Here is a 13,494-nt window from a genome sequence, read left to right as displayed (position 1 = left end):
ACACACAGAACAGCCATTTTGATCTATGTGTCTTCTATATTCCTCTGTTTTCTGGGAACACGAAAATGCAAACCAGTTTTGTGTCATTGTACACTGAGTGTACAAAACATTAGGAACACCTGCTCTTTCCATGACAGACACTGACCAGGTGAAAGCTATGATCCCTTAGAGGAATAGGAGCTCAGGCAATCTGAGACAGCCTAATGGGCTATCTGTCCCTATCCTTGTGGCAGGCCTAGGCCCAGACATCACCTCTGGCTACTGGTCTCTGTCACAGAACAACCGGTGCGCCTGGTACCTACTACCATACCCTGTTCAAAGGCACTTAAATATTTTGTCTTGCCCATTCACCCTCTGAATGTTACACATACACAATTCATGTCTCAATTGTCTCAAGGCTTAAATTGCCTCACCTGTTAAATCCATCAGTGTAGATGAAGGGGAGTAGACAGGTAAAAAAAAATTTTTTTTGACAATTGAGACATGGATTGTGTATATGTGCTGTTCAGAGGGTGAATGGGCAAGACAAAATATTTAAGTGCCTTTGAACAGGGTATGGTAGTAGGTGCCAGGCGCACCAGTTTGAGTGTGTCAAGAACTGCAACGCTGCTGAGTTTTTCACGCTCAACAGTTTACCGTGTGTATCAAGAATGATCCACCACCCAAAGGACATCCAGCTGACTTGACACAACTGAGGGAAGCATTGGAGTCAACATGGGCTAGCATCCCTGTGGAACACTTTCGACATCTTGTACTCCATGCCCTGACGAATTGACGCTGTACAGAGGGCAAAAGGTGGTGCAACTCAATGTTGGGATGGTGTTCCCAATGTTTTGCGCACTCGGTGTATATGTGCATGATATTAAACACTGTTTTATGTATTTTAGCTTCAATTCATAGTCTGGCATGGAGCACATACACATTTCTCCCTCACCCCTCTTGACCTCCTCTCTTGCATCCTCTTAGGCCATCTCTGGCCTCCCACCCTCTATTTCTCCCTCCCTCCCTCTCTCCATGACATAACCACTTTTATCCTTCCAGCCATGTGTTCTGTTGCTCTATAGCTGAAGAGTGATGTGTGTGTGTGTGTGTGTGCGCACGCGCACACATTGCCCCAATCAAAGGTTGTCTGAGGAGGCCTGTGCCCTGTAGTCTGACACTAATAGAACCCCTGGGATCTTGCTCCTTTTACCGTGGGATACCATCTCACACAATCAATTTAAAGGGGAAGGGTATACTTCCATTGAAGGGGCGTTTTTTGCTTTTCTGCCCGCAGGGAGTCAACGTCATCGTCAATGCCAGCACTATGGACGACATCGAACCATCCGCCATCGGACAGAGACTGACCAATGGGACGGCTTTGGTGGCCAGCCCCGTCCTCAGCCGGCTGAGAACCAGAGAGGAGGAGAACGGAGAGCATGGAGTGGTACGAGAGAGGGGGAGGAGAGGGAGAGAGGGAGGGGGGTGGAGAGAAGGGTTTAAGGGACAGAGTGACAGAGTCTGGCAGGAGAGGGGAGCGGGTGTTACGACTGAGGTCAAAATAAGTTGTCTGTGAAAGAGCTCTCTATTAGTGTGATGTGTGACACAAGGCCACAGCCATGTTACTATTTTAGAGGAGAGGAGAGAGTGGGGGAGAGAGAGGGAGAAATTGAGGGAGGGAGACGACAGAGGGAGAGGTAGACAGAAAGAGCGAGAGGGGGAGAGAAAGAGAGGGAAAGAGATGATGAAGAAAGAGATGGAGGCAGAGAAAGCGTTGGAGCGGGCCTCTGAGAGCGAGGCATTGTTAATGTTTAGGAACTGAGACAATAGGCCTTACTGTGTGTTATAGGGTTAATAAGGAATGAGTCACTCAGCTGGACAGATAGCAGGCTCCTTCCTCATTCTCTCTGTTTATCTGGACAGAACTGAACTAGGACGTTAGGCTAGCGCTATGCTAAAGGGACATTACATTCTAATAAATAATCTAGAGCGTATTGTTGGCAAAACATGACCACATGTTGAAGCAAATAACAAGAGCTTGAAGGTTGAGATGACACTAACGAAATGCACTATATCATGTGTTTTTTACAATGCGAAAGGCTGTTCTAGTATTCAACACGCTTAGTGTCACACTGGCACTTTTGAACAGGCTACCTTGTGGATAGCATCTACAGTGCCTTCAGAAAGTATTAACTTTTTCCATGTTTTGTTGTTACAGCCAGAAATCATTTTTATTTTTTTTCTGTAATTTTAGCAGATGCTCTTATCCAGAGCGACTTACAGTTAGTGAGTGCATACATTTTTCATACAATTTAAAATTGATTACATTTAGATTTTGTGTCACTGGCCTACACACAACACCCCATAATGTCAAAGTGGAATTATGTTTTTAGACATTTTTACAAATTAATTAAAAGTAAAAAGCTGACATGTCTTGAGTCAATAAGTATTCAACCCCTAAATACGTTCAGGAGTAGAAATGTGCTTAACAAGTTGCATGTACTCACTCTGTGTGCAATTATAGTGTTTAACATTATTTTTTAATGACTACCTCATCTCTGTACCCCACACATACAATTATCTGTAAGGTCCATCAGTCAAACAGTGAATTTCAAACACAGATTCAACCACAAAGACCAGGGAGGTTTTCCAATGCTTTGCAAAGAAGGGCACCTGTTGGTAGATGGGTAAAAAAAAAAAACAGACGTTGAATATCTATTTTTATCATGGTGAAGTTATTAATTACACTTTGGATGGTGTATCAATACACCCAGTCACTACAAAGATACAGGTGTCCTTCCTAATTCAGTTGCCGGGGAGGAAGGAAACGGCTCAGAGATTTCACCATGAGGCCAATGGTGACTTTAAAACAGTTACAGAGTTTAATGGCTGTGATTGGAGAAAACTGAGGATGGATCAACAACATTGTAGTTACTCCACAATACTAACCTAGATGACAGAGTGAAAAGAAGGAAGCATGTACAGAATAAAAATATTCCAAAACACTAAAGTGGCACTTAAGTAAAACTGCAAAAAATGTGGCAAAGAAATTAACTGTATGTCCTGAATACAAAGCGTTATGTTTGGGGCAAATCCAACACACCACGTTACTGAGTACCACTTCATATTTTCAAGCATGGTGGTGGCTGCATCCATTTTGAATTCAGGATGTAACATAACAAAATGTGAAATATGTCAAGGGGTACAAATACTTTCTGAAGGCACTGCACCTTTTTAAGGCCCTTACCTAAGGGGTTCAAGTACATGCTGTACTATTCTCTCTGTATCTGAATCATAAATCACTTAGTGCTTTCTCTGCTTGTAATGGAAACGACCCGATACTCCCCCTGATATAGAAGTTAAAGTTGTATAACTAATATAATTCATACCCCGGCAGTGGCGTACAATAAATTATACGGTGTGTGTGGAACAGAAATATGACACTATATGTCTAGTCTGACCCTGTTGGTTACGGGGTGGTGGGGTGGAATAGGATTTGGAGGGCACAGAACTGTGTGTGAGTGTACACATGGCTTGGCTCTTTTACTAATGGTTGTAACCAACCACTTCCTGTTCCCTTCTGCTCTTTCCCTATTGGACGAATGTTCAGGGCACCGTGTACACCAAGACCAATGCAGAGATCGAGATGAAGAAGATCAATAGAGAGGAATTCTGGGAACAAGCCAAGGTAGGAAAGAACATGATTTCAGGAGGGAGGAAAAGCGGGGTGGAAGGAGGCTGGGGGGTTTGACCGGGACAAGGACTCTGGAAACAAGAAGAGCAGAGCAGCAGTGTTATTTGTTCTTCTGTCTTTTTTCCTCTACCTTTTCCTCAGACTAGTAGTGATGGCATGAATAGCGGTTTCAATTTGAGTGTGTGTGTAGAAGTAGGATCAAAACAAAGTCAAACAATGTTCCCCTTCTTCCTGAAGCGTTGCCACTAGCCAATAAGACAAACTCAAATGCGATATGACATCAACTGCTGTCTGTCCTTTAGGTTATTTGAATTTGAATCATTGTGAGGGGGCGGCTTTGCCCTCTACAAGTTAGACTCGACTCTGAAATGCAACTTTATCTGAGTAGATTTCAATCTACAAATTGCCTGTTGATTTTGCTTCCTCTCAATAGGACCAAAGCCAAATGTTCTGTTTTGCATTTCAGTCATTGATGTTTTGTGATGTAGTGACTAATTCAAAGTGATTATTGAAGTATTTCGATTTTTTTTCTTACATATTTGATTGTTTTTGACAGGACAGATATAAGTACAGATATGTAGACCGATATAGAGAGGGATATAGAGGGTCTCAACCCCGTCGCTGAGGGGGCATACAGTGAGGAAGAAAAGTATTTGATCCCCTGCTGATTTTGTACGTTTGCCCACTGACAAAGAAATGATCAGTCTATAATTTTAATGGTAGGTTTATTTGAACAGTGAGAGACAGAATAACAACAACAAAAAATCCAGAAACACGCATGTCAGAAATGTTATAAATTGATTTGTATTTTAATGAGGGAAATAAGTATTTGACCCCCTCTCAACCAGAAAGATTTCTGGCTCCCAGGTGTCTTTTATACAGGTAACGAGCTGAGATTAGGAGCACAATCATAAAGGGAGTGCTCCTAATCTCAGCTTGTTACCTGTATAAAAGACACCTGTCCACAGAAGCAATCAATCAATCAGATTCCAAACTCTCCACCATGGCCAAGACCAAAGAGCTCTCCAAGGATGTCAGGGACAAGATTGTAGACCTACACAAGGCTGGAATGGGCTACAAGACCATCGCCAAGCAGCTTGGTGAGAAGGTGACAACAGTTGGTGCGATTATTCGCAAATGGAAGAAACACAAACGAACTGTTAATCTCCCTCAGCCTGGGGCTCCACGTAAGATCTCACCTCGTGGAGTTGCAATGATCATGAGAACGGTGAGGAATCAGCCCAGAACTACACGGGAGGATCTTGTCAATGATCTCAAGGCAGCTGGGACCATAGTCACCAAGAAAACAATTGGTAACACACTACACCGTGAAGGATTGAAATCCTGCAGCGCCCGCAAGGTCCCCCTGCTCAAGAAAGCACATATACATGCCCGTCTGATGTTTGCCAATGAACATCTGAATGATTCAGAGGAGAACTGGGTGAAAGTGTTGTGGTCAGATGAGACCAAAATCGAGCTCTTTGGCATCAACTCAACTCGCCGTGTTTGGAGGAGGAGGAATGCTCCCTATGACCCCAAGAACACCATCCCCACCATCAAACATGGAGGTGGAAACATTATGCTTTGGGGGTGTTTTTCTGCTAAGGGGACAGGACAACTTCACCGCATCAAAGGGACGATGGACGGGGCCATGTACCGTCAACTCTTGGGTGAGAACCTCCTTCCCTCAGCCAGGGCATTGAAAATGGGTCGTGGATGGTATTCCAGCATGACATTGACCCAAAACACACGGCCAAGGCAACAAAGGAGTGGCTCAAGAAGAAGCACATTAAGGTCCTGGAGTGGCCTAGCCAGTCTCCAGACCTTAATCCCATAGAAAATCTGTGGAGGGAGCTGAAGGTTCGAGTTGCCAAACGTCAGCCTCGAAACCTTAATGACTTGGAGAAGATCTGCAAAGAGGAGTGGGACAAAATCCCTCCTGAGATGTGTGCAAACCTGGTGGCCAACTACAAGAAACATCTGACCTCTGTGATTGCCAACAAGGGTTTTGCCACCAAGTACTAAGTCATGTTTTGCAGAGGGGTCAAATACTTATTTCCCTCATTTAAAATGCAAATCAATTTATAACATTTTTGACGTGCGTTTTTCTGGATTTATTTGTTGTTATTCTGTCTCTCATTGTTAAAATAAACCTTCCATTAAAATTATAGACTGATCATTTCTTTGTCAGTGGGCAAACGTACAAAATCAGCAGGGGATCAAATACTTTTTTCCCTCACTGTATGTGGTCCGGAAGTCGGAAGCTTAGACCACTATACCAGACTCCGGCACGGTTATTGAATTATTAAACAAATAATGCAATATATTTTTCTGTTTTTTGTGTGTACCAGCGTGAAGAAGAGTTGAGAAAGGAGGAGGAGAGGAAGAAGGTTGCGGAGGAGAGGCAACGCTTCGAGGAGGAGAGAATGGAGCTGGAAAGGAAAGAGCAAGAGGACAGAGAGAAGAGGTACCGCGAGAGGGAGAGGCAGATTGAGGAACACAGGTGGGCCGCCGTGTCTTATGGGTAATGTGAAGTATCACTGTAAACTCTTGTGATTGGTCCATGTGGTAACTGTGTGTGTGTGTGTGTGGGTGTGGAGCAGAAAGAAGATGCAGGAGGAAGAGGAGGCCAAAGAGAGGACACGGAACCAGCCCCTCATAGTAAGTGTGTGTCAGGGCTGGGGTCAATTTGAATTGAAGGCTGTCAAAATTCAAAAATGGAAAAGCTTTTGACATAAAGAGTTCCATTTATTGAGAAGTCATTGAAAATAGATTGTTATTTATGTTTACTTCTTGAATTCATACCATAGTAAGAGTGTGTGTGTGTATTTGTACTCTTTAAGAAAGTGTGTGTGTTTGTATAGTAACAGAGCATGTACTGTATGCATATTCTCTGTTCCGTGCCAAAGAGGGTCTTGCCTTAGTTACTGAAAGAGGCAGTCTGCTTTTAGAGATAATTTCTGATCAAAATTTGAGACTAGTCATTGATATTGTCTGGGGAGAAAGATTAAGAAGAATCAATAATTAATTTCCTGTTTAAAAAAATTCAACTTTAATTCAATAGTAGCATCAACATTAATATTTTCAGCCCTGACACAACATGAAACAATAAGGTTTATTCTCCAAATATTGTATCCCACAATGTTTTCACTTATCTCCTTCCTCTTACTATTCCACTATAGCCACTGTTATTTTAAGACTAACTTCCTGCGAAAACAATACTTCTGTTTTCTGAACACTGAACATGCCTGCTTGTATGTCTGTGCTTCTGTAATGGCTGCCATGCAGTGATAACTTAATTATGTACTAATATGGTTGTATGAAATGGAAGACATATTTTATGCTTCTATATTGTGGTTTGTAGACAATCATGCTGCAATCCTTCTAGTGGTGGATGACATCACTGTGATTGAAACATGTAGGCTCTGCTGCACCCTGCTGGATAGATATAGAAGATATAAACAACTATACTCTTTCTCCTTGTATACCGCTCGCTCTCTCTCTCTCTCTCTCTCTCTCTCTCTCTCTCTCTGTCTCTCGCTCCCTGTCTCGCTCCCTCTCTCGCTCTCTTTGCAGACAGCAGAACCTAGCTATGAGGATCTGGAGAAAGAGAAGAAGGAGACTGAAGTGGAGGTGGGTTGAAAAAACATAGCATACAAACACTGCTACTACAAAACACAAATACACTGTCCCTGGTCACTGAAATGACTGATTTGTTGTACTATAGCCTACTTTACCTTGCCATGATATATAAGATTGTGTGTCCCACTCCTCTCCAGTGTTAGTAGGTTGAGACCGAGAGTAAAGTACATTGTATCTGTATCCTAGACTTATGGCCTGCATATGTGTGTCATTGTGACAGTAGCACTCCTGGGCTTTGGATTTGTGTTAGTGGGACAACTCAGGCTACACTAGGATGTGTCTCTGACTCTGTGTGTAAGAGAAATGCTGGGTGAGAGTGTTTGTGCTCTTGCGTGCTTTTGTGGTGTGAGTGTATTACCTATGTGTGAAAAGTATCTCACAGTGGTGTATGTGTGTTCTGCTTGTCTAACGTTGTACTGTATGTCTGTCTGTTGACAGGAGGCGAAAGCCCTGATTGCCCAGCGGGCGGACAATCCCAGGGAGTTCTTTAAGCAGAAGGAGAAGGCTGTGGCCACTGGTGTGGACGTCTCTCCTGTCTCTATCCACAGGGCCGGTAAGACCGGAGGGAGGGAGGGAGGGAGGGAGGGAGGGAGGGAGGGAGGGAGGGTGGATGGATGTCTTTGGGTCTCCCAAACCACCATTCGTCCTGTCATTCACCTCGTCACCTACCTCAGTCCCTGTATTGTACTGTGTGTCACCAGTGTGTCTGTTATCACTGTATGGTAGTGGACAGAGTCCTTTGGACCCAGACACCTGGATATCCCACAGAGATCTAGAAGCCAGGAGAACAGTTGGAGTAGAATTCAGATGAAGATGCGGAGTAATCCAGTTGAAGACAAAGAGGAAGATGTAGGTGGAATATGGAAGAAGAGAGACAGATTCTCTAGCAGTGTTCCCTTGCAGACTACATAGATACGGATAACAAGTGGCTCAAAGGAGCTGGATGGAAACTGGAAGAAGTGCCTGACTCAGTGAGGCTCTCCATACTGAAGAAGACAACACACTGTCTCCTCTCCACCTGCAAACCCAAGCAACCAAAGAATCTCCCTGAAACAATCTGTTTTTGTCAAGAAACAGCATATTTTCATAATGGACCATAGCCTCTGTGTTCATTCCAAGTCCATCTGAAGATACTGAACTGAATCCATGTTCAGTTCCTTTCTCCATCATTAATGAGCTTGGTGCAAAAGAACTGGGAGAGAAAGATAAAAAAAAAATTTAAACAGTGCTTCTCATTTCCACTACGGCACACTTTGTCCACAGTGTGTCAATAACAACTCTCTTTCTCTCTCTCTTTGACCTCACTCCTTTGGTTTGATTCATGGTTGTGCGTCCATTTGTCTTGTCGTCTGCCTCTCCATTCATCCACCCATCCATCCGTACATTTTATTCCTCCGGTGTCTCCCTCTGTTCTTCCTCCGGAACCTCTCTTGGGTGTCTCCTCTTCTCTCCTCACTAATGGGTTTATATGGGATCATGCCCATTCCCCCACAATCCTTCACTTCTCACGGGGATCCTCTTGGGCCTAACCTCGTTTTATCTTGACTTTCTCCTTCCTGTCTTCCTCCTACTCTCCCCTGTCTCTCTCTCTCCTCTGTCTCTCTATCACCCTCTCCCTATCTTGTCTTTCCTTATCCTCCCTGCGTCTGTATGTATGTGTGCGTCGCTGTGTGTGTGTGTCGCTCCGTGTATGTGTGTGTGTCGCCCCCTGGGCCCTGTCTTTTGTCAGGCCGTTTGGACAGCCCGTTACCAGGCCGTTTGGACAGCCCGTTCTTGAAGCAGCAGCACAGTCCCAGCGAGCCCAGTCCGCCCCCCCTCCGCACCCCGCCTCATGCGAGGCTGCAGCCCGCTGCACCCGGTAGGTACTGGACAGGAAGAGGAGCAGGGAGGACATGGAGAGCCCCCCACCCACCCTCACAGGACCACAGTAGAGGACACTCACCCCAAATCCCACTCTAAAGCTGCTGTAATAAACTCGGCCCCCTCTCCTACCCCATCCTTACTTACCCCTGCTAGCTCAGAGGACAACTGTTAGCTAACCTGGGCCTGACATGCTCTATTCTATTTTGAGTCCTTGGCGAGACTGAAATATACATCTCCATGATAAAGTGGACCATGTTGGGACTGTCTGTAGGAGATGGGTGTCTGTGCAGTGTGCTAAAACCCACAGTGCCCTGTGCTAAAAGTCCTCCCGGTGTTATGACAGATCCTGTGTCTGTCAGTTAGCACTCTCTTGGTTTGGCCTCTTTCAGTGTGCTTTTAGTTGTCTTGCTGATGATGGCTGTTTATATCAAAGAGCTGTGTCGATCATGGCCCTTAGTTCTCCCTGCTATTGTCTCTTATATATCCTATCACAAATTAATCTTAGTGTGTTCGGGTAGGTAGTTATTATTATTATTATTAATACTATCTTGTCAACGGCCTCAAGTCTTCCATCCCCTTCACACCAATGATGTTTACTCCATTATTCTTCTCGGTCACAATGTTTATATGTTGTCCACTGAGGTCTGATCTTTTATCCAGGGGTTGTGGGGATGGTAGGATGGTTAGTCATAGTAAACCATATTGGGCAGGTTTTCACCTGGAGGAGAATTGGAGGAGAATTATCCAAACCTGTATACAGTAGGTTCCATGCTCCATTATTTGTTTTGGCGATCTCACTTCGTATCCACCTTTACCCCCTTCTTCTTACCCCGTTTCTGCTCTCATGCTACTCTTGATGGACTGCGATGCTCTGCTCCACCCGTACACACATACCTCGCGTACCTCCTGAACTATAACCTGTGAGTGTGTGTGCCGTCGTCGTCGTCGAGCTGCTCGTTCAGTTGTGTTGCCCATGGTCACTGGGCTTGTGTTGTGGGCCCTGTGTGACCATTATGGATGTTACCTCTGACCTATGTGGAGTATTGTACTGTAACTGTACTGTGTCTTTCTCAATGTTGTGTGGTCTGTCTGTGAAGGCAGCTCTGGTAAGGGTGGCCAACCAATTCTAACTAGTTCCAACCAGTTCCTACTAGATCCAACCCCCCAGCTAAGTCATAAAATGTGTTTTACTGCAAATGGATTCCTATACCACCATGAAATTCAGCCTGAACTTTTCACCTCTGCATGTGAAATATTGCTCCCCTTAAATTGAAACTGTGTTTATAAATGGTTCAGCTTTGATGAGGACAGGGGACAATATCCTATCCTCCTCTCTTCTCTTAGTATTTAAAGACCCCTAGATTAGTAGTGAAGTGGGAAGACCACCCAAGCAAGATGCTGCCGTCACTGTATATCATCAACAGTCATGTACAGTCAGCCATCTTTATGTCCTGTTGCTCCCAGTCACAGTGATGTTGGTCATTATCAATGGTTTGTTGGTGCTTTGGCTCTTAGTAATCACGAGCACATTCTGTTATTGTGTTAGCTGTTCCTGGTCTGAATTGAATTGAATTGAAGGGAATTGTGTTTGGTGTATCAGCCTGTATAATGTGCTGTGGTTTATTCTTTAAGTGGATATTAATTGTCTCTCATCGAGATTCGCCCTCCTCAGGTCAAGTCTCCAGGGTCATTCTTTGCAATGTGCATACAGACAGCAGAGAATCACTAGCTGACTCCAAAACAGATTTGTCCACAAATCACTTAATGTGTCCTTTTAATGGACAATACACACATCCACAATGTACTGTATACTGGGGCATGGTTAAATCAGTCAAAACATGTAAACAAAAAATAATCATCCACAAAGTATTGCTGCTCTCAAAGGTGAATTCACTGTTTAGATCAAGACAAACAACATCACCATGAAGATCTGAGGGTATTTTTGCTCAAGGTGTTGAAGATGCCCCTAACCAAAGATCAGCTTACTTTACCTCCAGTCCTATTCATAATAATTGGATGTTTGACCTGTATCAGTGGTTAGGGGGAACTTCTACCTACAGTACTAATTGAAGGCCATGTAGTGTATTGTAGTGGAGAGAAGATATAGCCCATATGGAGTAACTGTTGCTGCAGCTCATGCATGGGAATATCACTGTTGCTGCTGCTTACTTACAGCTATATGCACATATGCCTGCTGGGAAGGACCCACGCTTCACCGCCGCCAGTGAAATCACCCATGCGTCACATGATCTCATCCCCAGCTGCATTTGTGCTTCAGCAGATATACTCTGACACAGCTGCTGTTGCACCATTGAAGTCGCTATTGAAATAATTAACCACACCATTGTCATCTTCAGTGTGAAATTGAATTCAGTGTTCAGGCTAGCCTGACAGTGCTTATTGTGACCATTGGTGGTATTTCATTGTGTTCATGATGTAATTTTGTGGTGGCATTTTGACTGTGTTTGGTATTCGGTTGTTTGGTAACATTTTTGAAAGTGTTGGTGATTTGATTGTGTGGTGGTGCAGTATTTCTATTGTGTTGGTGATTTGATTGTTAGGTATCATTTTGATTGTGAGTGATGGTATTGTATGATGGTGATGTTTGGTGGTGATTATGGGAAGTTGTGGTGGTCTTCCCTCTCGATGTGTGTTGTCTGACCTTCCTCCTCCAGATGGCGATGATGAAGGGAGCTCAGACCGCAGCATGGGGACGTCCCCAACGCCTATCCCTAAAATAGTCACCACACCCATCCAGGAGGCAGAGGACGACAGCCGGAACGAGTGGGGTAAGACTGGACAGAGTTCGGTTATACTGGGCAAGACTGAGGGCCTAACAAAGACTTAAATCCTTAATTTCTGTTTAGGCAACTTTGTACATGGCTAATGTTAGCATTTAAAGCTATTGAAAGCCCTGGCCCTGTTGGCTATCATTTATCCCATACAAACAAACACAGATCACACACACACACACACACACACACACTGGGACTGTGTGTTTTCCCAGGCCTCATTTGCCTTCACAGATGGCTGGGCTTGCCCTGCTCATGTCTCTAGGCCCCAGTGGCACTCTGATACATATACTGTAGACTATGGGGTATTGTGTGTAGATTGATGAGGGGAAAACAATGTTTTAATCAATTTTAGAATAAGGCTTTAATGTAACAAAATCTGGAAAAAGTCAAGGGGTCTGAATACTTTCCGAATGCACTGTACATTTTACGGACACAGTATATTTTACACTAATTATATTTTGTTTGTTTTTAGTCCCATCCTTTAGCTACCCTCAACCCCTCCCATCTATCTCTGAAGACCATCCAGTTTTGATTACTATTTGCCATATATTTTTAACTGTGATGTTTCACAAAAGTTCTGAACCTATATACATTTTACAGACACAGTATATTTTACATTTAGTTATCTTGTTATTTTTAGTCCCACCCTTCAGCTCCACTCAACCCCTCCCATCTATTTCTGAACACCATCCAGTTTTGATTTCTATTTGCCATATTCTTTTCAACTCTGCTGTGTGTGATGTTTTACAAAAGTTCTGAACCTTTCTATTCTCGTAGTTTCTACAGATTGTAAATTAAAGATAAACATTTTTGCTAAGAGTATTATTATATTATTGATCGATTGAGTGTGGCTTTTCAAATCCCCCAGCAGTGCTATTTGCGGAGTTAGCTCCAGGTAAATGTTGCAATTCTTCAGCTATTCCTGAACCTGCGACCAAAAACAAGCTACATATGGACAGTACCAAAACAAATGATCTAATGATTCTGTCTTTTCGCAGCAAAATCTGCAGAGCTGGGGTGGTTGTATCCCCCATATATATAACATTCTATTGGTTGCATGAATTTTGTATAATCATTTAAATAGAAAAACTCTTAAGTTTTGACTCTGGTGTCGTTTTGTGTATCAGTTCATAAACCATGTGCCATGGAATAGGTACATCAAAAATATCTTCCCGACTATTTTGCAATCTGTCAATTTCTTTGTCCATAAATTAAACTGGTATACTTTTTTATTTATCACAATTTTCTTTAACCAATTTTGGTCTTTAATGCAGGGCCAACAGACAAGTTCCATACTTTCTCCCCCTTCCGCTTGCCGCTTTCATTTATGCGGTAATGCTGTAATTACTTGGTTGTAATTTTGGGTAGAGCAGACGTTTCAATATATGAGTTTAACCATATTTGTTGTATTATTTGTTCTGTCTTTTCTGGTGGATTAAACTGAAATTGCAACCAACTTGTTTTAAAAAAGTATGATCTTTGGACTGTTTCACTTTGTCTCCTATCAGGGCTTATTGATAA

General features: G+C 43.4%; 1 protein-coding gene across 4 annotated transcripts in view; it reads left to right on the top strand.

Moving 5' to 3' along the window:
• The window catches only part of LOC121551712 (drebrin), a 121,311-nt gene that overhangs the window by 104,470 nt on the left and 3,347 nt on the right, over positions 1-13,494 (top strand). For 2 of the 4 annotated variants that reach the window (XM_041864433.2, XM_041864431.2), the window contains exons 5-12: positions 1,277-1,426; positions 3,590-3,667; positions 6,025-6,176; positions 6,277-6,334; positions 7,250-7,306; positions 7,754-7,868; positions 9,045-9,173; positions 11,854-11,967. In XM_041864433.2, the coding sequence (XP_041720367.1) occupies positions 1,277-1,426; positions 3,590-3,667; positions 6,025-6,176; positions 6,277-6,334; positions 7,250-7,306; positions 7,754-7,868; positions 9,045-9,173; positions 11,854-11,967 (853 nt within the window). The remainder of the gene's footprint in view (positions 1-1,276; positions 1,427-3,589; positions 3,668-6,024; positions 6,177-6,276; positions 6,335-7,249; positions 7,307-7,753; positions 7,869-9,044; positions 9,174-11,853; positions 11,968-13,494) is intronic. The other 2 variants (XM_041864434.2, XM_041864435.2) reach the window with 2 other exon arrangements.

The sequence above is a fragment of the Coregonus clupeaformis genome, chromosome 35, assembly GCF_020615455.1.
Source record: "Coregonus clupeaformis isolate EN_2021a chromosome 35, ASM2061545v1, whole genome shotgun sequence".
NCBI lineage: Eukaryota > Metazoa > Chordata > Actinopteri > Salmoniformes > Salmonidae > Coregonus > Coregonus clupeaformis.
Note: the sequence above shows the minus strand (reverse complement) of the source record. Positions and strands in the feature narration are given on the sequence as shown.